The sequence below is a fragment of the Manis pentadactyla genome, chromosome 2, assembly GCF_030020395.1.
Source record: "Manis pentadactyla isolate mManPen7 chromosome 2, mManPen7.hap1, whole genome shotgun sequence".
In the NCBI taxonomy this organism is placed as follows: domain Eukaryota; kingdom Metazoa; phylum Chordata; class Mammalia; order Pholidota; family Manidae; genus Manis; species Manis pentadactyla.
The window spans coordinates 184,628,861-184,653,948 of record NC_080020.1 but is presented as its reverse complement, the minus strand read 5'-3'; the positions used below and the strand labels follow the sequence as shown (position 1 = coordinate 184,653,948).

Below are 25,088 nucleotides of genomic sequence, written 5' to 3'. Positions count from 1 at the left end.
CAGAACACTCAAGTCTTCCAGGCCAAGTTGCTTCTGGCCTTTTGACCTTTAACTGATCTCACTGAAGATGTCTATATCCTTACCTAGAGAATTAGTGTGACCTTGACTTTGCATAATGCTTAGCACAGACTTTCAATAGGGACTTCTCTGCCCATTGTTACATTGCTCTGACTGTAAATTTTCCACCCTGCTTTTCTCGGAGGCCCTCACCCTACTCTGACTACACCCATGGTCCCTGTCTCAGCATCACGTGTTTCTCTCGGCTCATTTCCATTTCCTAAAATGGGAACATTATTTGGGAAGATTGCATGAGCTAATGTTTGAAAACACTTGAAACTTGTCTCATTATGATTGAAATTTCAGTTATTGAAGTTTCAGTTATTACTGCTTTTTCATATGGCCCAGGCTTTGCCTACAGGCCAGGTGAGATTGCTAGGCCCTTTTCCCCCAAATAAGCCAGCGTTTTTAAGAGAAAAATACTACTTTACATAGTATCTTAAGGAACTGAGCAAGAGGCTTAGAAGATATTTGGTAGAAATCTGGCTTGAGAAGCACATTTGTAAAGTTAAGGGGTGGCAGGTCTCACAAGGCTGCTTGAGGGGAACTGGGCTGATCTGGGTTGGGCGCAGGTGCTTCCCTACCATCCCAGGATGAGCATGTGGATACCAGCTAAGGCTTCCATTCATGGCTCTGCCCTTCTTGTTCCTCCCTGGCAGGACAGAGTGGAGTGTCACCAGCTGGTCCAAGGGGAAGCTACGAGAGCTCCTGGTGGGCATCATCCTGCAGAACGAGGCTGGCTGCGAGATCAGTGAGCTGAAGCAGGTGGAAGGCGAGACTTCCTGCAGCAGCCACAAAGGAAAGCTGATTTTCTTTTATGAGTGGAACATCATTTGGGGCTAAGAAAGGTAACAATCTCAGGGTACAGGTGGCTGGAAACAGCCTTGGGGCAGAGTCAATTGATTCATTATTCATTCACCAATAGATGCGTTTAGAATGAGTCCAATGGGCCTAGCACTGAGTGGCCCCTGAATTGCTGTTCAGAGTCCTAGACACCCTACCTGCACGTGGAGCTCCTTGACCCACAGGCTGGGGACCTCTCTTTATCTCAGCACTCGAGCTGCCTAGAGCTCTTTGCCCCTCAGCTGGGCTCTCATCAGCCTTAGAGTCTCCAGGAGCTGCCATCTGGAGCACCTTCCCCAGAGAGCAGCCTGCTGGCTCCTTTGGCTCCATCAGCTGTTTGTCCTGAGTGAAGCCACCTGTTTCCATCCTATACAAATTACAGATTCCTTCCTTGTAGTCTCTCTTCCTTGCTTTATTTCTCCCCAAGGCACTGATATTTGGTATACTGTATATGACTATGTAAATATCTTGTTTATTCTAGTTTCCTCCCTTCCCCTGCAGGGTTCATTAGGGCAGGGATTTTTTAAATACCAGCTTTTTTGAGATATAATGTACATACCTAAAACTCAACCATTTACAGCATGCAGTTGATTTTCAATATATTCACAGAGATGTGTAGCCACCACTACAGTCAATTTTAGCATATTTTCATCACTCCCAAAACCCCTGTACCTGTTAGCAGTCACTCCCTCAGTCCTTGGCAGCCACTAATCTATTTTCTACCTCTCTGGGGTTCCCTGTTCTGGACGCTTCGTATGAGTGGAATCCTAGAGCATGTAGTCTTTTGTGACTGGCTTCTTTCCCTTAACATGTTTTCAAGGTTCATCTGTGTTGAGTATTTCATCCTTTTTATAGTTGAATATTCCATTGTATAACATACAGCCCATTTTGTTCACCTGTTCATCAGTTGATGGATATTTGGGTTGTTTTCACTCTTTGGGTCTTTTGATCAGATATAGATGGTTTTGTTTCCTGGCCCAGATCACTGTCTGAAATGTGTGTGTGTTTAATGAATAACTTTCTCCCATACTGCCTAGCTCCTGGTGGGGTAGACAGTCTGTGCTCAGTGAATACTTGCTGAAGTAACTGTGGATGTGAAGACAAAGGGGAAAAGGACAAGGAGAGAGGGGGAGATCTGGCCTTGAAGGTGTGCCCTGTTGAATTTGGGCCTCAGCTCAGGGTTAATTCCTTTCTTGAGAGTCTGGATCAGAGAGCCACCCAGTAAGCCAGCTTGGGCATTGCCAGCTCCAGCCTGGCCCAGGCCTAGGGAGGTGTTCAGCAAGCCTCAGAAGCTGCCCACACCTGCCTTGGAATCTTCTGGCTGGGGCTTTGCTGTCAGTTGTTCCCCCCATGGCTGCTGTGGCTGGATCATAGCAGGGTCTGGCCTCTTATAGCCCACCCCATCCCTGGGACCCTTCCCTCAGGGGAGCTCATGGCTTTGTGTCTCTTCTGTCCCCCTTACCTCAAAGCAGCAACCACCTTCTGTGAGCGGTAAACTCAGCTATTTCCAGGCAGCAGCCAGAGGGCACCCCGTGCTCGCTCTCCTCGCGGTGGGCCCCAGAGGTGGCAAGGGGTACCCATTGGGGAGAAGACAGCACTCTGGTCTTGTTTTTTTGTTTTGTTTGTTTTTTTTATAGGTTTTTTTTGTATATTTTTTTATAGCCCAGTTCCCTCAAGCAGCCTTGAGAGACCTGCCACCCTCAAACTTACAAGTGTGCCTTTCAAGCCATATTTTGACCAAATATCTTTTAACCCTCCTGCTCAGTTCCTTAAGATAATACTACCCACTATGTAAAGTAGTATTTTCTCTTAAAATCACTGGCTTATTTATTTTTTGTACAGGTGATGGTATGTGTATATATTATGAAATGATTACTATAGTAAGGTTGATTAACATAGCCATCACCTTATATAGTTACAATTCTTTTCTGTGTATGTTGAGAACTTATAAGATTTACCCTCTTAGCACCATTAAAATATACAGTACAGTATTGTTGACTATACTCACCATGCTGTACATAACATCCTCAGAACTTACTGATCAATGAATAACTGGAAGTTTATACCTTTTGTATCCTTTGACCACTTACACCTCCAGCAACCACCAGTCCACTCTCTGTTTCTGTGTGTTTTTCCTAGATTACACATGTAAATGAGATCATACAGTATTTGTTTCTGTCTGACTTATGTGACTTAGCATAATGCCCACAAGATCCATCCATGTTGTTGCAAATGACAGGAGTTCCTTATTTTTTATGGCTGAGTAATATTCCTGTGTGTGTGTGTGTGTGTGTGTGTGTGTGTGTACAGACATGTGCATTACACAAATACCACATTTCCTTTATCCATTTATCCATCAATGGACATGAGGTTGTTTCCATGTCTTGGTTACTGTAAATAATGTTGCAGTGAACATGGGGTGAAGCTATCTCTTTGAGATACTGATTTCATTTCCTTTGAATATTTACCCAGAGGTGGGATTGCTGTATCATATGGTAGTTCTATTTTTAATTTTTTGAGAACTCTATAGGGTTTTCCATAGTGGCTGTACCAGTTTACATTCCTACTGGTAAGTGTGCCAGTGTTCCCTTTTCTCCACATCCTCACCAATACTTTATATCTCTTTTTAATAATAGCCATTCTAACAGATGTGAGATGATACCTCATTGTGGTTTCCCTGGTGATGAGTGATATTGAACACCTTTTCATGTTCTTGTTGGCCATTTGAATATCTTTGCATAAATGTCTTTCAGATCCTTGGCCCATTTTTTGATTGGATAGTTTGCTTTTTGTTTTTGATTCTATGAATTCTTTATATATTTTGGATATTAATCCCTTATCAGATATATGATTTGCAAATATTTTTCCCATTTCATAGGTTTTCATTTTGTTGATGATTTCCTTTGCTATGTAGAAGCTTTTTAGTTAGAAGTCCCTCTTGTTTATTTTTGCTTTTGCTTGTTTTTTGTGTCAAATCTAAAAATCATTGCTAAGACCAGTGTCAAGGAGCTTACCCACCTGTATTTTCTTCTAGGAATTTTATGGTTACATGTCTTACATTCAGGTTTTTAATCCATTTTAAGTTACTTTTTGTGTGTGGTGTAAGAGTGTGGTCCAGTTGCATTCTTTTGCTTGTGATTGCCCAGTTTTCTCACCACATTTTATTGAAGAGATTGCCCTTTCCCCACTGTATAGTCTTGCCTCCTTTGTCATAGATTAATTGACTGTATGTGTGGAGGTTTATTTCTGGGCTTTCTCTTCTGTTCCACTGATCTGTCTTTTTTTATACCAGTACCACACTGTTTTGATCACAATTGCTTTGTAATAATTTTGAAATCAGAAGTGTGCCTCTAGCTTTGTTCTTTCTCAAGATTGCTTTGACTATTTGGGGGTATTTTGTGGTACCATACAAATTTAAGATTGTTCTATTTCTATGAAAAATGACATTCAAATTTTGATAGGTATTGCATTGAATCTGTAGATTGCTTGTTATTTCTACTCTAACTTCAGGCTTATTTTGTTCTTTTTCTAGTTCCCTGAGGTGTAAAGTTAGGTTCTTTGAGATCTTTCTTTTCTCTTTATGTATGTATTCATCACTACAAACTTCCATCTTAAAGCTGTTTTTTGCTGCATCCTGTACATTTTGATGTGTTGTGTTTCCATTTTCATTTGTCTCAAGATTCATCTAAAATTTCCCTTTTGATTTCTTTGAGCTGTTGGTTTTCCAGGAGTGTTTTGTTTAATTTCCATGTATTTGTGAATTTCCTAGCTTTCCTTCTGTTATTTATTGTTTCATTCCATTGTGGTTAGAAAAGATGTTTGTTAAAATTTTTGTCTTTTTTTATTTGTTGAGACTTGTTTTGTGGCCTTTCATATGATTTATCCTAGAAAATGTTCTGTGGTGCTTGAGAAGAATGTGTATTCTGCTGCTGTTTGATGGAATATTCTGTATAGGTCTGTTAGGTTCATTTGGTTAAATTTGCTATTTCCTTACTGATTTTCTGCCTGGATGATCTACCCTTGTTGAGAGTGTGGTTAAAGTCCCCAGGTACTATTGTGTTGCTATTTATCTCTCCTTTTAGTTCTGTTAGTGTTTGCTTTGTATGTTTAGATGCTCTGATGTTGGGTACATAAATATCTACAATTGTTATATATTTTTGACCCCTTTAACATTATATAATGACCTTTGTTTCTCTTGGCCATTTTTTAGCTTAAAGTCTACTTTGTCTACTATAAGTATAGCTACTCGTGCTTTCTTTTGGTAACCATTTGCTTGAAATATCTTTTTTTTTTTTTTAGATAATTATTTTTTATTGAAGGGTAGTTGACACACAGTATTAGTTTCAAGTGTACAACACAGTGATAAAACATTTATATACATAATTCTAGGTTCCAGCTATCACCCTACCAAGCTGTTACAATATCTTGACTATATTCCTTATGCTATACATTACATCCCGGTTACTTATTTATTTTACCATTGGAAGACTGTCCTTTTTTTTTCTTTTTTTTTTGTGAGGGCATCTCTCATATTTATTGATCAAATGGTTGTTAACGACAATAAAATTCTGTATAGGGGAGTCAATGCTCAATGCACAATCATTAATCCACCCCAAGCCTAATTTTCATCAGTCTCCAATCTTCTGAGGCATAACAAACAAGTTATTACATGGAGAACAAATTCTTACATAATGAATAAGTTACATAGTGAACAGTACAAGGGCAGTCATCACAGAAACTTTCGGTTTTGCTCATGCATTATGAACTATAAACAGATCAAATATGAATACTCATTTGGTTTTTATACTTGATTTATATGTGGATACCACATTTCTCTCTTTATTATTATTATTTTTAATAAAATGCTGAAGTGGTAGGTAGATACAAGATAAAGGTAGAAAACATAGTTTAGTGTTGTAAGAGAGCACATGTAGATGATCAGGTGTGTGCCTGTAGACTATGTGTTAATCCAAGCTAGACAAGGGCAATAAAACATCCACGTATGCAGAAGATTTCTCTCAGAACGGGGGGGTGAGGTTCTAAGCCTCACCTCTGTTGATCCCCAATTTCTCACCTGATGACCCCCCTGCCTGTCTTAGGTTGTTCCTCCCTTGAGGAATCTTACCCGTCTCTGGCTAACCAGTCATCTTCCGGGGCCATACAGGGAAATGTAAAGTTGGTAAGTGAGAGAGAAGCCTTATTGTTTGAAATGGTTAGCTTTTTATTTCTTTGCATATTTATGCCCTGTAGCTTCTATGCCCAGCATTTGTCTTGAGGTATCTTTACCACTTGGAAGAATTATGATACTCGGTAAATTTGATATGAGGCACGAATTCTATTTAAGGGTTGTAATTAGGAAGGAAGAAGAAAAGCTATAGAAGTAGCAGGTGGAAGAAAACATGGGAAGATTGATTATTCCTTTGACATATCTTCTTGTAGAGTAACTTCAGCATGTATAGGTTTTAAGCTACTACTTAAATTGCGCACACACATTAACATAACAGGAGTATAGTTACATAACCAAAGCATATCTGTAATTACGAGCCATCTCCAGTGAAACCAAGAAAACCAGTTAGGCACCTTAGGCATTTGTGAAAACTTATCTATGATATGGTGGATATTGTCCAACTGAGCTTGAACAGTCTGAGAGAAATCACACAAAATAAAACAACCCATTCCTGGGGAATGTTCACATCCCTTATGTTCTTTTAACAGTAAATAGTCTGTAGTTGTAAGATTTTGGGGCGCTACAATTTGCACTTATCCTAATTCTTGGTTGAGTTCCAACAGTATAGATCCAGTCAAATTTGTTGTTTTACTGTATGCACAGGCCAGCTTAGATATCTCCTTCTTCATTCCCATGGCAAGTCCAGGAGCTGGTGGGATGAGTGCATCTACAGCTGTAGCAGTGCGTGGATCTTTGTTGGGGTTTTTTGATGATCATCTTCTGGCATGAGTCTTCCAGAGAGAGCTGATGTTGGAAGTTCTCTTTCATATCGTATCTTAGTTCATTCTCAGGGTAGCCCAATTAGGCTTTGATCTTCTGTATAAATGCAAACAGACCATTTGCCTACACTTTTATATGCCCTTTATACCCTTGTGTAGAACTCATTGGAGGTTACCACATAGGAAGTGCCCTTTTTTTTGTTTTGTTTTGTTTTGTTTTTGGTATCACTAATCTACACTTACATGATGAATATTATGTTTACTAGGCACTCCTCTATACCAGGTCTCCCCTATAAACCCCTTTACTGTCACTGTCCATCAGCATAGCAAAATGTTGTAGAATCACTACTTGCCTTCTCTGTGTTGTACAGCCCTCCCTTTTCTCCTACCCCCCCATGCATGTTAATCTTAATACCCCCCACTTCTTCCCCCCCTTATCCCTCTCTACCCCCCCATCCTCCCCAGTCCCTTTCCCTTTGGTACCTGTTAGTCCATTCTTGAGTTCTGTGATTCTGCTGCTGTTTTGTTCCTTCAGTTTTTCCTTTGTTCTTATATTCCACAGATAAGTGAAATCATTTGGTATTTCTCTTTCTCCGCTTGGCTTGTATCACTGAGCATAATACCCTCCAGCTCCATCCATGTTGCTGCAAATGGTTGGATTTGCCCTTTTCTTATGGCTGAGTAGTATTCCATTGTGTATATGTACCACATCTTCTTTATCCATTCATCTATCGATGGACATTTAGGTTGCTTCCAATTCTTGGCTATTGTAAATAGTGCTGCAATAAACATAGAGGTGCAATGATCTTTCTCATACTTCATTGCTGCATTCTTAGGGTAAATTCCTAGGAGTGCAATTCCTGGGTCAAATGGTAAGTCTGTTTTGAGCATTTTGATGTACCTCCATACTGCTTTCCACAATGGTTGAACTAACTTACATTCCCACCAGCAGTGTAGGAGGGTTCCCCTTTCTCCACAGCCTCGCCAACATTTGTTGTTGTTTGTCTTTTGGATGGCAGCCATCCTTACTGGTGTGAGGTGATACCTCATTGTAGTTTTAATTTGCATTTCTCTGATAATTAGCGATGTGGAGCATCTTTTCATGTGTCTGTTGGCCATCTGTATTTCTTTTTTGGAGAACTGTCTGTTCAGTTCCTCTGCCCATTTTTTAATTGGGTTATTTGTTTTTTGTTTGTTGAGGCATGTGAGCTCTTTATATATTCTGGACGTCAAGCCTTTATCGGATGTGTCATTTTTAAATATATTCTCCCATACTGTAGGGATCCTTTTTGTTCTATTGATGGTGTCTTTTGCTGTACAGAAGCTTTTCAGCTTAATATAGTCCCACTTACTCATTTTTGCTGTTGTGTTCCTTGCCCGGGGAGATATGTTCAAGAAGAGGTCACTCATGTTTATGTCTAAGAGGTTTCTGCCTATGTTTTCTTCCAAGAGTTTAATGGTTTCATGGCTTACATTCAGGTCTTTGATCAATTTTGAGTTTACTTTTGTATATGGGGTTAGACAATGGTCCAGTTTCATTCTCCTACATGTAGCTGTCCAGTTTTGCCAGCACCACCTGTTGAAGAGACTGTCATTTCGCCATTGTATGTCCATGGCTCCTTTATCAAATATTAATTGACCATATATGTCTGGGTTAATGTCTGGATTCTCTAGTCTGTTCCATTGGTCTGTGGCTCTGCTCTTGTGCCAGTACCAAATTGTCTTGATTACTATGGCTTTATAGTAGAGCTTGAAGTTGGGGAGTGAGATCCCCCCTACTTTATTCTTCCTTCTCAGGATTGCTTTGGCTATTCGGGGTCTTTGGTGTTTCCATATGAATTTTTGAATTATTTGTTCCAGTTCATTGAAGAATGTTGCTGGTAGTTTCATAGGGATTGCATCAAATCTGTATATTGCTTTGGGCAGGATGGCCATTTTGACGATATTAATTCTTCCTAGCCACGAGCATGGGATGAGTTTCCATCTGTTAGTGTCCCCTTTAATTTCTCTTAAGAGTGACTTGTAGTTTTCAGAGTATAAGTCTTTCACTTCTTTGGTTAGGTTTATTCCTAGGTATTTTATTTTTTTTGATGCAATTGTGAATGGAATTGTTTTCCTGATTTCTCTTTCTGTTGGTTCATTGTTAGTATATAGGAAAGCCACAGATTTCTGTGTGTTGATTTTGTATCCTGCAACTTTGCTGTATTCCGATATCAGTTCTAGTAGTTTTGGGGTGGAGTCTTTAGGGTTTTTTATGTACAGTATCATGTCATCTGCAAATAGTGACAGTTTAACTTCTTCTTTACCAATCTGGATTCCTTGTATTTCTTTATTTTGTCTGATTGCCATGGCTAGGACCTCCAGTACTATGTTAAATAACAGTGGAGAGAGTGGGCATCCCTGTCTAGTTCCCGATCTCAGAGGAAATGCTTTCAGCTTCTCGCTGTTCAATATAATGTTGGCTGTGGGTTTATCATAGATGGCCTTTATTATGTTGAGGTACTTGCCCTCTATTCCCATTTTGCTGAGAGTTTTTAACATGAATGGATGTTGAACTTTGTCAAATGCTTTTTCAGCATCTATGGAGATGATCATGTGGTTTTTGTCTTTCTTTTTGTTGATGTGGTGGATAATGTTGATGGACTTTCGAATGTTGTACCATCCTTGCATCCCTGGGATGAATCCCACTTGGTCATGGTGTATGATCCTTTTGTGTATTTTTGAATTCGGTTTGCTAATATTTTGTTGAGTATTTTTGCATCTACGTTCATCAGGGATATTGGTCTGTAGTTTTCTCTTTTGGTGGGGTCTTTGCCTGGTTTTGGTATTAGGGTGATGTTAGCTTCATAGAATGAGTTTGGGAGTATCCCCTCCTCCTCTATTTTTTGGAAAACTTTAAGGAGAATGGGTATTATATCTTCCCTGTATGTCTGATAAAATTCCGAGGTAAATCCATCTGGCCCGGGGGTTTTGTTCTTTGGTAGTTTTTTGATTACCACTTCAATTTCGTTGCTGGTAATTGGTCTGTTTAGATTTTCTGTTTCTTCCTGGGTCAATCTTGGAAGGTTGTATTTTTCTAGGAAGTTGTCCATTTCTCCTAGGTTTCCCAGCTTGTTAGCATATAGGTTTTCATAGTATTCTCCAATAATTCTTTGCATTTCCGTGGGGTCTGTCGTGATTTTTCCTTTCTCGTTTCTGATACTGTTGATTTGTGTTGACTCTTTTCTTCTTAATAAGTCTGGCTAGAGGCTTATCTATTTTGTTTATTTTCTCGAAGAACCAGCTCTTGGTTTCATTGATTTTTGCTATTGTTTTATTCTTCTCAATTTTATTTATTTCTTCTCTGATCTTTATTATGTCCCTCCTTCTGCTGACCTTAGGCCTCATCTGTTCTTCTTTTTCCAATTTCGATAATTGTGACATTAGACCATTCATTTGGGATTGCTCTTCCTTTTTTAAATATGCATGGATTGCTATATACTTTCCTCTTAAGACTGCTTTTGCTGTGTCCCACAGAAGTTGGGGCTTAGTGTTGTTGTTGTCATTTGTTTCCATATATTGCTGGATCTCCATTTTGATTTGGTCATTGATCCATTGATTATTGAGGAGCGTGTTGTTAAGCCTCCATGTGTTTGTGAGCCTCTTTGCTTTCTTTGTACAGTTTATTTCTAGTTTTATGCCTTTGTGGTCGGAAAAGTTGGTTGGTAGGATTTCAATCTTTTGGAATTTTCTGAGGCTCTTTTTGTGGCCTACTATGTGGTCTATTCTGTAGAATGTTCCATGTGCACTTGAGAAGAATGTATATCCTGCTGCTTTTGGATGTAGAGTTCTATAGATGTCTATTAGGTCCATCTGCTCTACTGTGTTGTTCAGTGCTTCCGTGTCCTTACTTATTTTCTGCCCAGTGGATCTATCCTTTGGGGTGAGTTGTGTGTTGAAGTCTCCTAGAATGAATGCATTGCAGTCTATATCCCCCTTTAGTTCTGTTAGTATTTGTTTCACATATTCTGGTGCTCCTGTGTTGGGTGCATATATATTTAGAATGGTTATATCCTCTTGTTTGACTGAGCCCTTTATCATTATGTAGTGTCCTTCTTTATCTCTTGTTACTTTCTTTGTTTTGAAGTCTATTTTGTCTGATATTAGTACTGCAACCCCTGCTTTCTTCTCACTGTTGTTTGCTTGAAATATGTTTTTCCATCACTTGACTTTTAGTCTGTACATGTCTTTGGGTTTGAGGTGAGTTTCTTGTAAGCAGCATATAGATGGGTCTTGCTTTTTTATCCATTCTGTTACTCTGTGTCTTTTGATTGGTGCATTCAACCCATTAACATTTAGGGTGACTATTGAAAGATATGTACTTATTGTCATTGCAGGCTTTAAATTCGTGGTTACCAAAGGTTCAAGGTTAGCCTCTTTAGTATCTTACTGCCTAACTTAGCTCGCTTATTGAGGTGTTATATACACTGTCTGAAGATTCTTTTCTTCTCTCCCTTCTTGTTCCTCCTCCTCGATTCTTCATATGTTGGGTGTTTTGTGCTGTGCTCTTTCTAGGAGTGCTCCCATCTAGAGCAGTCCCTGTAAGATGTTCTGTAGAGGTAGTTTGTGGAAAGCAAATTCCCTCAACTTTTGTTTGTCTGGGAATTGTTTAATCCCACCGTCATATTTGAATGATAGTCGTGCTGGATACAGTATCCTTGGTTCAAGGCCCTTCTGTTTCACTGTATTAAATATATCATGCCATTCTCTTCTGGCCTGTAGGGTTTCTGTTGAGAAATCTGACGTTAGTCTGATGGGTTTCCCTTTATAGGTGACCTTTTTCTCTCTAGCTGCCTTTAACACTCTTTCCTTGTCCTTGATCTTTGCCATTTTAATTATTATGTGTCTTGGTGTTGTCCTTCTTGGATCCTTTCTGTTGGGGGTTCTGTGTATTTCCGTGGTCTGTTCAATTATTTCCTCCCCCAGTTTGGGGAAGTTTTCAGCAATTATTTCTTCTAAGATACTTTCCATCTCTTTTCCTCTCTCTTCTTCTTCTGGGACCCCTATAATACGGATATTGTTCCTTTTGGGTTGGTCACACAGTTCTCTTAACATTGTTTCATTCCTGGAGATCCTTTTGTCTCTCTCTATGTCAGCTTCTATGCGTTCCTGTTCTCTGATTTCAATTCCATCAATGGCCTCTTGCATTCTATCCATTCTGCTTATAAACCCTTTCAGAGTCTGTTTCATTTCTGCGATCTCCTTTCTGGCATCTGTGATCTCCCTCCGGACTTCATCCCATTTCTCTTGCGTATTTCTCTGCATCTCTGTCAGCATGTTTATGATTCTTATTTTGAATTCTTTTTCATGAAGACTGGTTAGGTCTGTCTCCTTCTCTGGTGTTGTCTCTGTGATCTTTGTCTGCCTGTAGCTTTGCCTTTTCATGGTGATAGGAATAGTTTGCAGAGCTGGGACGAGTGATGGCTGGAAGGACTTCCTTTCTTGTTGGTTTGTGGCCCTCCTCTCCTGGGAGAACAGCGACCTCTAGTGGCTGTGCTGCGCAGCTGCACGCAGACAGGGTTTCTGCTTCCTGCCCGGCTGGTATGGAGTTAATCTCCGCTGTTGCTGTGGGCGTGGCCTGGCTCGGGCAGCTACTCCAAAGTCGTGGAGTCACTTTGGAGCAGGAGCTGCTGGGAGGCTATTTATCTCCGTAAGGGTCCTCCCTGCTCCCTGCAGCCCAGGGGTTAGGGTGCCCAGAGATCCCCGGATTTCCTACCTCTGGATTAAGTGTCCTGCCCTGCCCCTTTAAGACTTCCAAAAAGCACCCGCCAAAACAAAACAACGACCACCAAAAAAAAAAAGAAAAAAATTTTTAAATTAAAAAAAAATATATATATTTTTAATTAAAAAAAAAAAGGTGGTCGCTTGTTTTTCTTTATTCTCCAGTGCCAGCCTCAGGCCTCTGCTCACCGGTCTTGCTGCCCTGTTTCCCTAGTATTAGAGTCCCTATCCCTTGAAGACTACCAAAAAGCGCTTGCCAAAAAAAAAAAAAAAAAAAATGGTCGCGCGCTTTTCTTATGTCCTCCGGCACCCGGCCTCCAGTGCCCGCTCACTGTTCTTGCTGCCCTGTTTTCCTAGTATTGAGCGCCCTGCACTCTGGCCCGGATGCCTGGGGCTGGGTGTTCGGCAGTCCTGTGCTCCGTCTCCCTCCCGCTCTGCCTGCTCTTCTCCCGCCGGGAGCTGGGGGGAGGGGCGCTCGGCTCCCGCGGGGCCGGGGCTTGTATCTTACCCCCTTCGCGAGGCGCTGGGTTCTCTCAGGTGCGGATGTGGTCTGGATATTGTCCTGTGTCCTCTGGTCTTTATTCTAGGAAGGGTTGTCTTTGTTATATTTTCATAGATATATGTTGTTTTGGGAGGAGATTTCCGCTGCTCTACTCACGCTGCCATCTTCTGCCCCTCCTGCTTGAAATACCTTTTTCCATCCCTTTACTCTTAGTTTATGTGTGTCCTTAAAGCTTAAGTGAGTCACCTATAGGCAGCATGTTGTTGGATCTTGTTTTTAATTTTTATCCATTCAGTCATTTTCTATCTTTTGATTGGAGAATCTAACCCATTCATGTTTAAAATAATTTTGATAGTTAAGGACTTACTATTGCCATTTTGTCCATTGTTTTATGACTGTTTTCTAGATCCTGTGTTCATTGTCTCCTCCTTCATCTTCCTTGCTGATTTGTTGCTTTTTTGTGGTGGTAAGTTTTGACACCTTTATCATAATTTCTTGTATCTACTGCAGGTTTTTTCTTTGTAGTTACCCTGGCTAATATACAACAACCTAATAATTGATAATTAATAATTGATAATACATAGAGAAATTTGTACTTCTCTTCCCCCTCACATTTTAGGTTATTGATGTTACAATTTACATCTTTTTTATATTGCATATCCAATAACAAGTTATTGTAGTTATGGTTATTTTTGTTGTTATGTTTATGGTTATGTTTGTTGACTTTTAGAGTTGTAAATGAATTATGCCCCACCATTGCAATATTAGATAATCTGACTTTGTTACCAGTGATTTTATACATTTGTGTGTGTTCCTGATGCTGATTAGCATTCTTTTATTTTAGCCTGAAGGATGCCCTTTAGCATTTCTTATAAGGCAAGTATTGATGAACAACCTCAGCTTTTGTTTGTTTGGGAAAGTCTTTATCTCTCCTTCATTTTTGATGGATAGCTTTGCTGGATATAGTATTTTTGGTTAACAGTCATTTCTTTTCAATATTTTGAATATGTCATCCCACTCAAGTTTCTGCTTAGAAACCCACCTGTAACACATAGTCTACAGGCACACACCTGATCATCTACATTTGCTCTCTTACAACACTAAACTATGTTTTCTACCTTTATCTTGTATCTACCTACCACTTCAGCATTTTATTAAAAATAATAATAATAAAGAGAGAAATGTGGTATTCACATATAAATCAAGGATAAAAATCAAATGAGTATTCATATTTGAACTGACTGTTTATAGTTCATAATGCATGAGCAAAACCGAAAATTTCTGTGATGACTGCCCTTGTACTGTTCACCATGTAATTTATTCACTATGTAAGAATTTGTTCTCCATGTAAGAACTTGTTTGTTATGCCTCAGAAGATTGGAGACTGACGAAAATTAGGCTTGGGGTGGAATAATGATTGTGCATTGAGCATTGACTCCCCTATACAGAATTTTATTGTTGTTAACAACCATTTGATCAATAAATATGAGAGATGCCCTCACACACACACACAAAAAAATTACACACTTCCAATGGTAAAATAAATAAGTAACCAGGATGTAATGTATAGCATAAGGAATATAGTCAAAATATTGTAACAGCTTGGTATGGTGATAGCTGGTACCTAGAATTATCATGTATATAAATGTTGAATCACTATGTTGTACACCTGAAACTAATGTAATGTAATACTGTGTGTCAACTACCCTTCAATAAAAAATAATTATCTAAAAAAAAAAAAAAGTATGGAGGAAAACTTGGGTGGTATAATGCAACAGATCAGTCTAAAAGAGATAATACTCGCTATGATATTTACAAAACAGTTTTGACCCGAAATGATATTGGTAATTATTCTTGTGAGAAATATCAAAAAGGAACTCCTGATATATTGTATAAAAGTAATTATGCACATCACTCTCTCCAGAGAGGGAGTTTTCTTCACCTAACTTGTGGTTACAACTTGCAAGTCGAGGATTAAACAAGTCATCGTTTTGTATAGCAGGAGATTCCTCTATTAGTGGATTATTAAAGAAGAATTTGATAGGTATAGGACTCCCTTTCTGTTTTCACTAATATTTCAGGAATAAACATTACTCACTCTCCTAAAGTTCTTACTCGTGAAGTTCAATTGAACTTACCTGTCAGTACTACTATAGTTTCTGAATGTAAATGTATTAATTGCACCCATATACCTTCCTACCGCAATTCTACCATTCGTGTAAAATGGCCTTTTGGATATAGACTTCCAAATGACTGGGTGTTCTTATGCAATAACAAAACATATCAAGCCTTTTCTTCACATTAGCAAGGTGTTTGTGGTGTGGGACGTATTCTTCCTGCTCTTATAGACCATCCTGGATATAAACACAAACAAGTTTCTCGAGCTCTGCCACCTGATTGTGATGACAACTTGAAGTTGTTGGATCCTGTTGCTGTAGCTGTCGCTGCTGCATTCATCTTGCCAGTTCCAGGACTCGTCGTAGGAATGCAGAACGAAATACCCAAGATGGCCTGTGCATACAGTAAAACAACAAGTCTGACTGCTTCTGTATTATCTGAACTCAACCAAGAACTGGGAGAAGTACGAGTTGCAGTACTTCAAGATTGCGCTACTATAGACTATCTGTTGTTGAAAGAACATATGGGATGTGAACAGTTTCCAGGCATGTGTTGTTTTAATTTGTCTGACTTTTCTCAAACTATTCACAATCAATTAGATAATATTCATCATATTATTGATAAGTTTTCTCAAATGCCTGAGTAACCTAACTAGTTTTCTTGGTTTCACTGGATATGGCCAGTAATTGTAGGCCTGATTCTTTTGTGTATTTGCCTTCCTGTCTTGATAGCCTGGATGCGTCATATAGTTACCAGTTTATTGAAACCAATACATGCTTATGCTACTTTCCTAGAAGTGATGTCTAAAAAATGATTGTTCTTTGTTTGAATTGTTACTCATGAAAGTCCGTGCACTAAACCTTTGTATTTTATGATTTCTATGATTAAGGCTGGACATAAGAGTAAGAGTATGAAAACAAACATCATCAAATATCAGTCAACTCCTAATGCCTCCTTTTTCTGTACGTTCTCCCCCTGTGTGGACCCAGGAGATGGCTGGTTAGCCAGAGATGGGTAAGATTCCTCATGGGAGGAGCAACCTAAGACAGGCACAGTCATAAAGGGTCAACAGGCGAGGAGGTGGGAGCCAACTGAGGCGAGGCTTAGAACCTCATCCCCCCATTTATATGAGGCATTCTCTGCTGCTTTCGTCCAGCTAAGTTAATACTTAAAAAATTAAAAACGGACCTTTCGTTTGAGTTACAACAATCATTACTTTGAAGCTCTTTAATAAAAAAAGGGGGGGGGAATGTGGGAATTTATATATAAAGTATAAAAATCATATGTATAATCACATTTGCCTTGATGGTTTGTAGTTCATGATTCATAGTCAAGACAGAAACAGTAGCCAAGACAGAAACAGTTTCTGTGATACTAGTGCTCTTGTATTGTTCATCATGAGAACTTGTTTGTTACATTTCAGAAGGTTGGAAACTGCTGAGAGTTGGACTTGATTAATGATTGTGCATGGAGACCCCTAAAGAGAATCTTATTGTTGTTAACAACCATTTCATCAATAAATATGAGAGATGCCTTCTCAGCAAAAAAAAAAAAAAAAAGAAACCCACCTGTAAGCCTTGGAACCTCCCTTATATGTGATGAATTACTTTTCTTGCTGCTTTCATTATTCTCTGTCCTTGAATTTTGACAGTTTAATTATAGTGTGCCTTAGGGTAGCCTTCATGTTTAGTCTATTTGGGAGTCCTGTGGGCCTCAGGAATCTGAATGTGCATTTCCCCTCTGTGGTTTGGGAAGTTTTCAGTCATTATTGCTTTAAATAGACTTTCCCTTTTTCTTTCTTCCCTGGGATTCTCATAATGCATGCAGTATTTTTTTATGGGATCCCATAAGTCCTTTAGACCTTCTTTACTTTTTGATTCTCTTTTTATTTTGTGAATTTGAGGGGCTAATTGAAAACAACCTATGTTTTAATTCACTAATTCTTTCCTTTGCTTGGTTGAATTAGATATTGAAGCTCTCTACTTAATTCTTCAATTCAGTCATTATGTTCTGTAGCTCTAGGGTTTCTATTTGGTACTGCATGATTTTCCTAACTTGATTTAGGTGTCTGTCTGTGTGCTCTTATAGGTCACTAGGCTGCTTTAAGAGGTTTATTCTGCATTCCCACTCATGCAGTTTCATAGATCTCCCTTTCCTTAGGGTCTGTTATTGGAGCTTTATTCATTTCCTTTGGTGGTATCATGTTCACCTAATTCTTCCTAACCCTTGATTCTTTGCATTGGTATCTGTGCACATAAATAAGCGGGCTTCTTGCAGACTTTACAGGTTTGCCTCGGCAGGGAAAGACCTTCACTGTTCAGCTGAGCTGGTGTTACTGGCTCATCAGTTCACTGTGTCATGGCAGCTGGGCCTTGCTGTTGGGGCCTCCAGGTGGGTGGTGCTCTGAGGCTGGGGGCTTGCTGCTGGCTCAGCTGTGTTTGGTTGGGTCTGCTGGTGGGGCTCCATGTTCATGCAGGGCCACTAGCTCAGCTCGCTGACTGGGTGGGGCTGGTGGCAGTGCTGCACAGTGACGTGAAGTCCCTTTCTGGACTGCCGTGATTGCTGCTTGACATGGTCACTGGCTGTGTTCCCTGGCAGGGCAGTGCCACTAGTTGGACTGTGATTGGGCGGGGCTATAGGCTGGTGGGGACTCAGGTTACGCTTCCTGACCAGATGGGGTGACTGGCTGAACTCTATCCAGGAAGGGCCACAGGTGGAGCTTCATGGTTGGACCTGGCCTTAGGCTGTGCTCTGCAATCAGGTGGGAACATACCTGTGCTCTGAGGTTGGGCAGGTCTGCAGGCGAGCCGCCACAGTTGGCAGGGCCTTGGCTGGGCTCTCTGGTTGGGAGAGGCTTCCAGTGCCCACTGCAGATGGCAGTGCTAGCAGCTGTGCTCCCTCGTTGGATGGGCTTCCTGTCTGGGCTCCGTCGGCACAAGGCTGTAAGCTGTGTTTAACAGGAGTAGCGCTGTAGGCTGGGCTGTGAGGCTGCTTAAGGTCACTGCTTGGGCTCCCTGGGTATGTGGGACCAGGGGCTATGCTGGACAGTGCAGCAGGGCTGCTGGTTTGGCTCTGTGTTTGAGTGGGGCTCTAGGCTGGGCTCCACAGCTACCCAGGTACTCTGGTCAGGCTCCCTGGATGGTCAGGAATGGAGGCTACACTCAGCAGTTGAGTAGGGCTGTGAATTACCTGCCTGCCTGTTGGGGGCTCCACAGCCGGCTTCAGCCCATTGACTGGGACCTCAATCAGGCAGAACTGCCAACGGAGCTCCCTGGCCAGATAGGGCTGCCAGCTTGGCTCTGCACTCAGGCAGTCCCTGGCTGGGCTTTCTGCCCACGTGCTGCTGCGGTTAGGAATGCAGTCCACATGGTTTGGTCACAGTGCTCTGGTGCTCCCTCCCTCCTGACGTACTCCTCCTCTCTTTCTGGTCCAGGAGGGTTCTTCAGCCTCACTTCTGGGTTCTGTGGTTTTCACGGTGGCTTGTCTATGGAGATCTGCTAGTTGGTCTTCTTGTGAGGGGGACTGAAGCCAGGAACAAGCTGTGTTGCCATCTTTGTGCTGTTACTGAAATCACACTCTGGTGGTGAAGGAAATCCAGCCGCATGAGCCCGCAGAGACTCTCCTAAGCCACACCCTCTCTCTGCTCGCTCACTCCGTGATCAGAATTCATCGTTCCTTTCTGTCCTCCCCTCCCTTATATGGCATCTCTTGGAGAAAGCCCTTTATCCTACTTTGACCTTGTTAAGAATATTGGGGGATGAATAAAGAAACATTACTTACACACCCACTTACTCCGACCCGTTTTTCCAGCCAGCCCGATTTCATGCGCAGTGCCGTTGGCCAGGTTCTGCCCCCACCTTTCTCGGTTGCTTACCTCTGATGAGGGCAGGAGAACAGGGTTGGTTTGGGCACCTGTGGGGGGAAAGCTGGGCACCTGCCCCGTGAGGCACCTGTTCCATTAGGCAGGGGAGTTTTGCATAAACCAGTTGTTAACTTTGGAATTGAAGAACACATTTTGCCCATTTTAGGTGTAATTAAAGAATCTGGTGCCAAGCAGAAGGGATTGGTTGAAATACCCAGCCTTTCTGAAGAAAAGGATGTAGATGGCACTGAGGTGAGGTATCTGATAGAGTTTCTTTCTTTCTTCCTTTAAAATCAAGCTACAGACGTTGGACATTTGAAAACCTGTTCATCAGACTGTGTGACTCCTGTGTGGTAGTGGTGGGGAACTGGGGAGGGCTCGTTTGTGGAGAAGGGTGGCTGAACCGTGGGGTGTGGAGCAGAGAGGTATAGGCAAAAAGAGCAAGGCCAGGAAGGCTGGGCCGCTCCACAGGCCCAGCGTGGCGCCCCGGCAGGCGCCATCTGTGAAGTGGGGCCGACTCATCTTTTCAAGATGGTGTCAGGACAGTGTGACTCGCAGGTACCGTGAAGTGCCCAGGCCTCACGCACAGCTTAGCGAATGGGATTTTGTTTTCCCTCCCCCATATCTTTGCTGTTTCCAATGAATAGTGAAAACTCTCAGCTTTTAGTTGTGATATCCCTTGGTTGTGTCGCGTGGTTTTCCATGAACTACTTACTATACTGTGTGCTGCTTTTGACCTGCTTTCCTAGTTCCCTTGAGAGATAGAGCCTATGTGACTCTAAAGCATGCTGACTGCCCTCTTCAAGCTGAAAGGTTGGTTCTGGGCTAAGACCATTTGTACAGCAGCTTTATTTTCCAAACCAAGATAGTTTGACAAGAGGGCTTTTTTTGATTTGTGAACGTATTCAATGTGAGGACTTTCAAAGATATAAAAACTAAATCATATTGAGCAGCATGATGATTCACCTTCATTAAATTAAAGGTTATAAAATGCCATCAGATTGGGGCTGTGTCAGACGTATCTTCAGACATGTGGTTGCTGTATTCAGAGGCTGTGATTTTACTTTGTTATATTCAAATCCAACAGCTGAGTCTTTCATCGGCATGTTAAACTGGCCTTTTTAGATTCAACCCTTGGTAGTGCAACAGAACAAACTCTTTAGATTGGAACTGGGATCTGGGAGCAAACCCGCCTCAACTGAATCGTAAGGACACTAATGAACACCTCATCATTCTGAGGATACCCCAGAGGCATCCCCAGAGCAGCCTTTTGATGCTTCCCTCTCCCGGTCCCACTTCTTCCTCCTGTTGCCTTTCTTCCCTCCCTCCCTCCCTCCCTTCTCTCCCCTGGCCACCCCCTAGTTTCTTCCCCTCTCCTTTTCCCAGTTCTCCCTGCCAAAAGAGAGTAGCTGAAGGCCATGTTATTTGGAAATCTGATTTTCCTAATACACTGGCTTTGTGGTTCTAGGTCAGCGCTGTTCAATAGAAATATAATGCAAGCCACATGTGGAGTTTAAAATTTTCTAGTAGCTAGCTTAAAAAAGCTAAAAGAAACAGGTGAAATTAATTTTGATATTTTTTATTCAACTGAGTGTATAAAAAATGCCATTTTAACATGTATCAATATCAATATTATTGAGAGTATTTTACAATTCCTTTTTTTGTTCTAAGCCTTCCAAGTCTCCTGTGTATCATTTCACCCTTACAGCACATCTTAAATCAAACCAGCCACATTTCATACTGGACAGCGCATTTCTAGACCCTGATAAAAGCCGTGGACTACATGCATCATCAATATAATCCATTTACATAGACACATACAAATTTGTATGCAAACTAAGGACTTCACATTCTAAGAGGTCCATTTAAGATTTGGCCAACTCAGTGGACCCTTGACTAAAAAAACCCCTTACATCTTCTCAGACTCTGTGAGGAGATCTTGAGTCAGATCTCTTACACCCATTTCTTCTCCTTCCCTCCCCACCACAGCTCTTCTCTCAGGCATTTGTCCCAATGTTGTAAGAATACATCAAACCAGATGTCTGTTATTTCTGATTTATAGGTGAGTAATGTGAGTTAAAAGAAAGAGATGGGGATATATTGAAAGATCTTATATAATTGCAGGCCCCGCCAAGGTCAGGGAGGCCCTTGGAGATTAACTGAAGGCACTTAAGACAGGCAAAGAAGGCATCCCTTGTGAGCCAGAGGGTCCCTTTTCTATTTGCCCAGGTATGCTCTCCACTATGGTCTGGATTCCCAGGTTAGCTGGTGTCTGAGGCTCCAGACACAATTCTCTATGCTGCAGGGGTAAACTCGTCTGGAGAGGGAGAGCTGGTCATGAGTAAGACAATTAGAGACTACCAGTTTAGTGCACAGTGTGAACCATTTTGCCTAATGATTTAATCAGTTGTATAATTAATTACTTGTTTCATGTCTATCTTCCCTGTTAGACTGTAAGATCATAAGGGCATGGAAGTTGTGTGTCATGTTCATTGCTCTGTCTCCAGCATCCAGCACAATACCTGACACGTAGTAGAGGCTTAATAAACCCTTGTTGCATGAATGAGTGGAAGTGACTGCACATATTACAGTAGTAGTTGAGATTTACTAAGATAATGTGTCTCTACACTGTTGAAGTGAGGTTACTGTTGTCTTGCGTAACTTAGGGAAGCCACCTGCCAGGCAGAATGGCCAGTGGGGCCTGTGTGTCTACCTCACTACTGGACTCTGCCACCTGAGTATACAGGTGTGCGCGTAGATGGGTTTGGGGCTGCCGCTTTCCCCAAAACACCAAAAATGTGCCTGGCCACAGGCTTGACTGCTGTGAGGGGGCAAGCTCTTGAGAGATGGTGTGAAGCAGAGGGAAAAGTGTTTGGTTTTGACAGTTTAGTGAAGGTCATAAAAGCTAATAGTTGTGTAAAGCTGAGCTTTTTGGAAAAGAACATTAGAAAATTTTGCTATTTTATCAATAACTAGAAAGAACTGAGGCATTTGAAATAAGGCTTTTGTTGCTGGGGAATTCATGTTCATATCAGTGCAATACGTAAAAACACAGAATGGTCTTGAAATTCTCAAAACAGCATAGGAATAGTTTATAAGTGATCAGTTCTTCTATTTTCTTACTTGTTCTTTTGAATTTTCTACTTTTTGGTCTGTACCTAAAAGGAAGGGTTAAAACTCTGTTGTGTTTCTTTGTAGAATTTACAATGGACATGATTTTACTGACAAAACTGGGACAACCCAAGGACTGGCTGTTGAGAGGAGACAGTGTGAAAGGGCCTTGCAGGTGTGACCTCTGATGGCCAGTATGTAGGGAGGGGGAAGATGAGGTGCTTAACGTGAATGCCTCAAAGCTCTGAACATCTTTTTAGGATGAACCGTAAGATAGCAAGGAGGGCCAGTTGATCCACCCTTGCATCCCCTGCCATTTTTAGGGGGAAATAATGAAATTAGACTTCCATCCTTGATGGAAGGGAACATATAAACAGGCCTTTCTGTGGGATAAATACTGAATTTTAGTTCAAGACAGTGTACTAACAGCAGTGTTCTTCGGTAGGCAACAGATTACAATACAGGGTGACTTGGAGGCTCACATACCAGTGGAAGAACCTTCTACCAGGACTTTTGGATTGGAAGTTTTAGATCCTGTGCTTGGAATCTTGTGGGGGGATTGACACTCTTTTGCCCTGCATCTGCTTATCTTTATGCCTTTTGGGCCATATTTACATGTTCCAGTAGGATTTGGGGTCTTAAGCCATATTCTGGGAGAGAACAGAGCTGAAGGGCCATAGGAACAATGGACTGTTCTAGTAAAGACCAGGGCTGGTACTGTTAGTAAGGCTTTTTGTGCTCTTCCCATGTGTCTAGAAGGGGTAGTGTGGAATTTGGCACATCTTATGTCAAGACTGGAAAACTGAATTTTTAAATCTAAGCAGTTTTATCTCTTGGCATTCTAACTCTCTTCTTCAGGTTCAGGCCTCCTCTCCAGTGGCACCGGGCGTAGGGGTCCCTGCTGTGGCACCCAAGACGGGCCTGTTCCACAGAGTGGCGGAGCATCGCTACGTTATGTTCACTGTGAAAAATGTTAAGTCACTTGTCAAGCTGGGGCCTTATGTGCTGATATTGGGAGAAAATGGGCCACAAAGAAATAGAGCTGGTTTTATTTCTCATATGGTTGTATTTTTTTCGAATTGAAGGGATGTAGAATGGTGGTGGTAAAATTTTGGGTAGCTTCTGAAAAATCTGAGGGGAGAAAGGAGGCATTCTGGGGGGATATGCCAGCATTTAGGGGATACATTAATTTACTGCTCTATTTCTGAAAGAAGAAGAAAGCAAGCTGTAAGGACGTTATGTACTCAGGATTAAAAAAAAAAAAAGTTACTATGGTTTGGGCTTTTTGTGTTAGTACTTTAATGTTAAAAAGGTGACAGCACATCTGGAATAACGTATCTACTGTGTTTTTTGCTTGGTTAGTTGGTGCAAAAATTTTCTGCATCTGCTGAATTAGAAGCTAAAAAAGAGAGGGAAATTCCAAATGTTTGATGGGAATATCACCAATGAATATATAGAATTGTTAAGTAATCTTCCGGTTAAAGAAAAGTAAACTGGGACTGACTTTCCACTTTTGCTGTTTTTAACTTGCTTTGGGCTTCTGAGCTCAGTTACTTGAGAACTTTAGAAAGTTGGCTATAGAACAAATAAAAAATGTTTTATATACTAGGTGACAGTAAAGATGAAGCCTTAGTTTCAGTAATTGTGCAGATGTCTGAGTCTAGAAGAAATAAGCACAATTCTTTGCAACCTTTAGTCTAGGAGTTTCAAGTTTCTGCTACCTGAATCACTGGGGTCCAAGGTGCTGTCAGTTGCTTTCACCCTTGGTGACCAGTGTCACTGTCTGTCCCTGATGTTAAGTGCTGTTACATTTTGGCACTGGGGACAGTGAATTCTCAAGGCTGCTGGTGTAGAGCCTGAAAAACGGGACTGGATGTTGTTCACTGTCACTTTTAGTATGTAGGGGTTTTGATGAAAAGATTGTGTTTTCCTGTGTCGTAAGAAGTTTTAAAAGATGTTTTCAGAGGAATTTCCCCTTTGTTTCAGTTAACAAATGAAAAGATATGGACATGCAGGAACTGGCCAGAGGTATGTTACTAGTACACTTGGTTTGTTCTACGAGCCCCAAAACATGCAAGCTGTTCCCCCCACCAGCCATGGAAAGCAGTAGCAGGACCATATGGCTACATTAGCCTCTTCATAATGCAGTAAATAAGCATCCTGTTTTCCTTCCAAAACAGTGTGTTAACAGTTGCACTGCCCTTTGTGCCTCCTCCAGGGCAAACTGAATTACAGTTGGACTGCAAAGGAGTTCCTGTCTGTAACGAAGAAAACATGACATTCTGTTGGCAGCAGCAGCATTCTGAAGAAATAAAAGGCTTATTACTGCAGCTGACTACCCTAAATGGTTGATTTAGATTTTGTAAGTAGAAAAAGAAAACTTACCTTTTCCCTATTATTCCTTTTAAAAAAGAAACAAAAACTCAGTATACTGGATGAAATCCATGAACTTATACATAATTTAAAGCATTATTTGAATCTTTATTATGACTAGATTGTTGAGTTAAAGTAGCAAGCAACCTGAAACTAGGTATTAACTTTACCTCCCATAGATGCTCCTCTGGGAACTAAGTCCCTGAGTACAGAGAGCTAAGCTTGCTAAGACCAACTTTAGCGTGGGAAACATTTTACTTCAGGGCGTGTAAGGTGTGTAGCTCTTAGTGAAGAAGTGGCATGTTGCTTTCAGGAGCATGTGGCAATGAGGTAAGTTGGCTATACTGTTACTCTTCTCCCTGCAGCAGTTACAATGTACTAATTTCTACCTGGGGTAGAAAGCACTGAAAAGTCTATGGGATAAGGTACTTTTTGGGACTAATAAACAGAGTATCTAATGGTTAAGTGCTTCCCCTCATTCACGTTTTTCTCATTACTTTCCTCTGAGAAGACTGA

The 25,088-nt window shown here is 41.1% G+C and overlaps 1 protein-coding gene across 1 annotated transcript; it reads left to right on the top strand.

Annotated features, from left to right (window-relative positions):
• The first annotated feature begins 684 nt into the window (after positions 1 to 684).
• Positions 685 to 24,962, top strand: LOC118932484 (activator of 90 kDa heat shock protein ATPase homolog 2-like). Its single transcript, XM_057497547.1, is given in 12 exon segments — positions 685 to 895; positions 14,710 to 14,718; positions 19,255 to 19,340; positions 21,165 to 21,201; positions 21,204 to 21,266; positions 22,287 to 22,319; positions 22,322 to 22,374; positions 23,058 to 23,162; positions 23,562 to 23,600; positions 23,602 to 23,676; positions 24,201 to 24,238; positions 24,380 to 24,962. Coding segments are annotated over 12 exon segments (921 nt in total). The 3' UTR covers positions 24,552 to 24,962.
• The last annotated feature ends 126 nt before the right edge of the window (positions 24,963 to 25,088 follow it).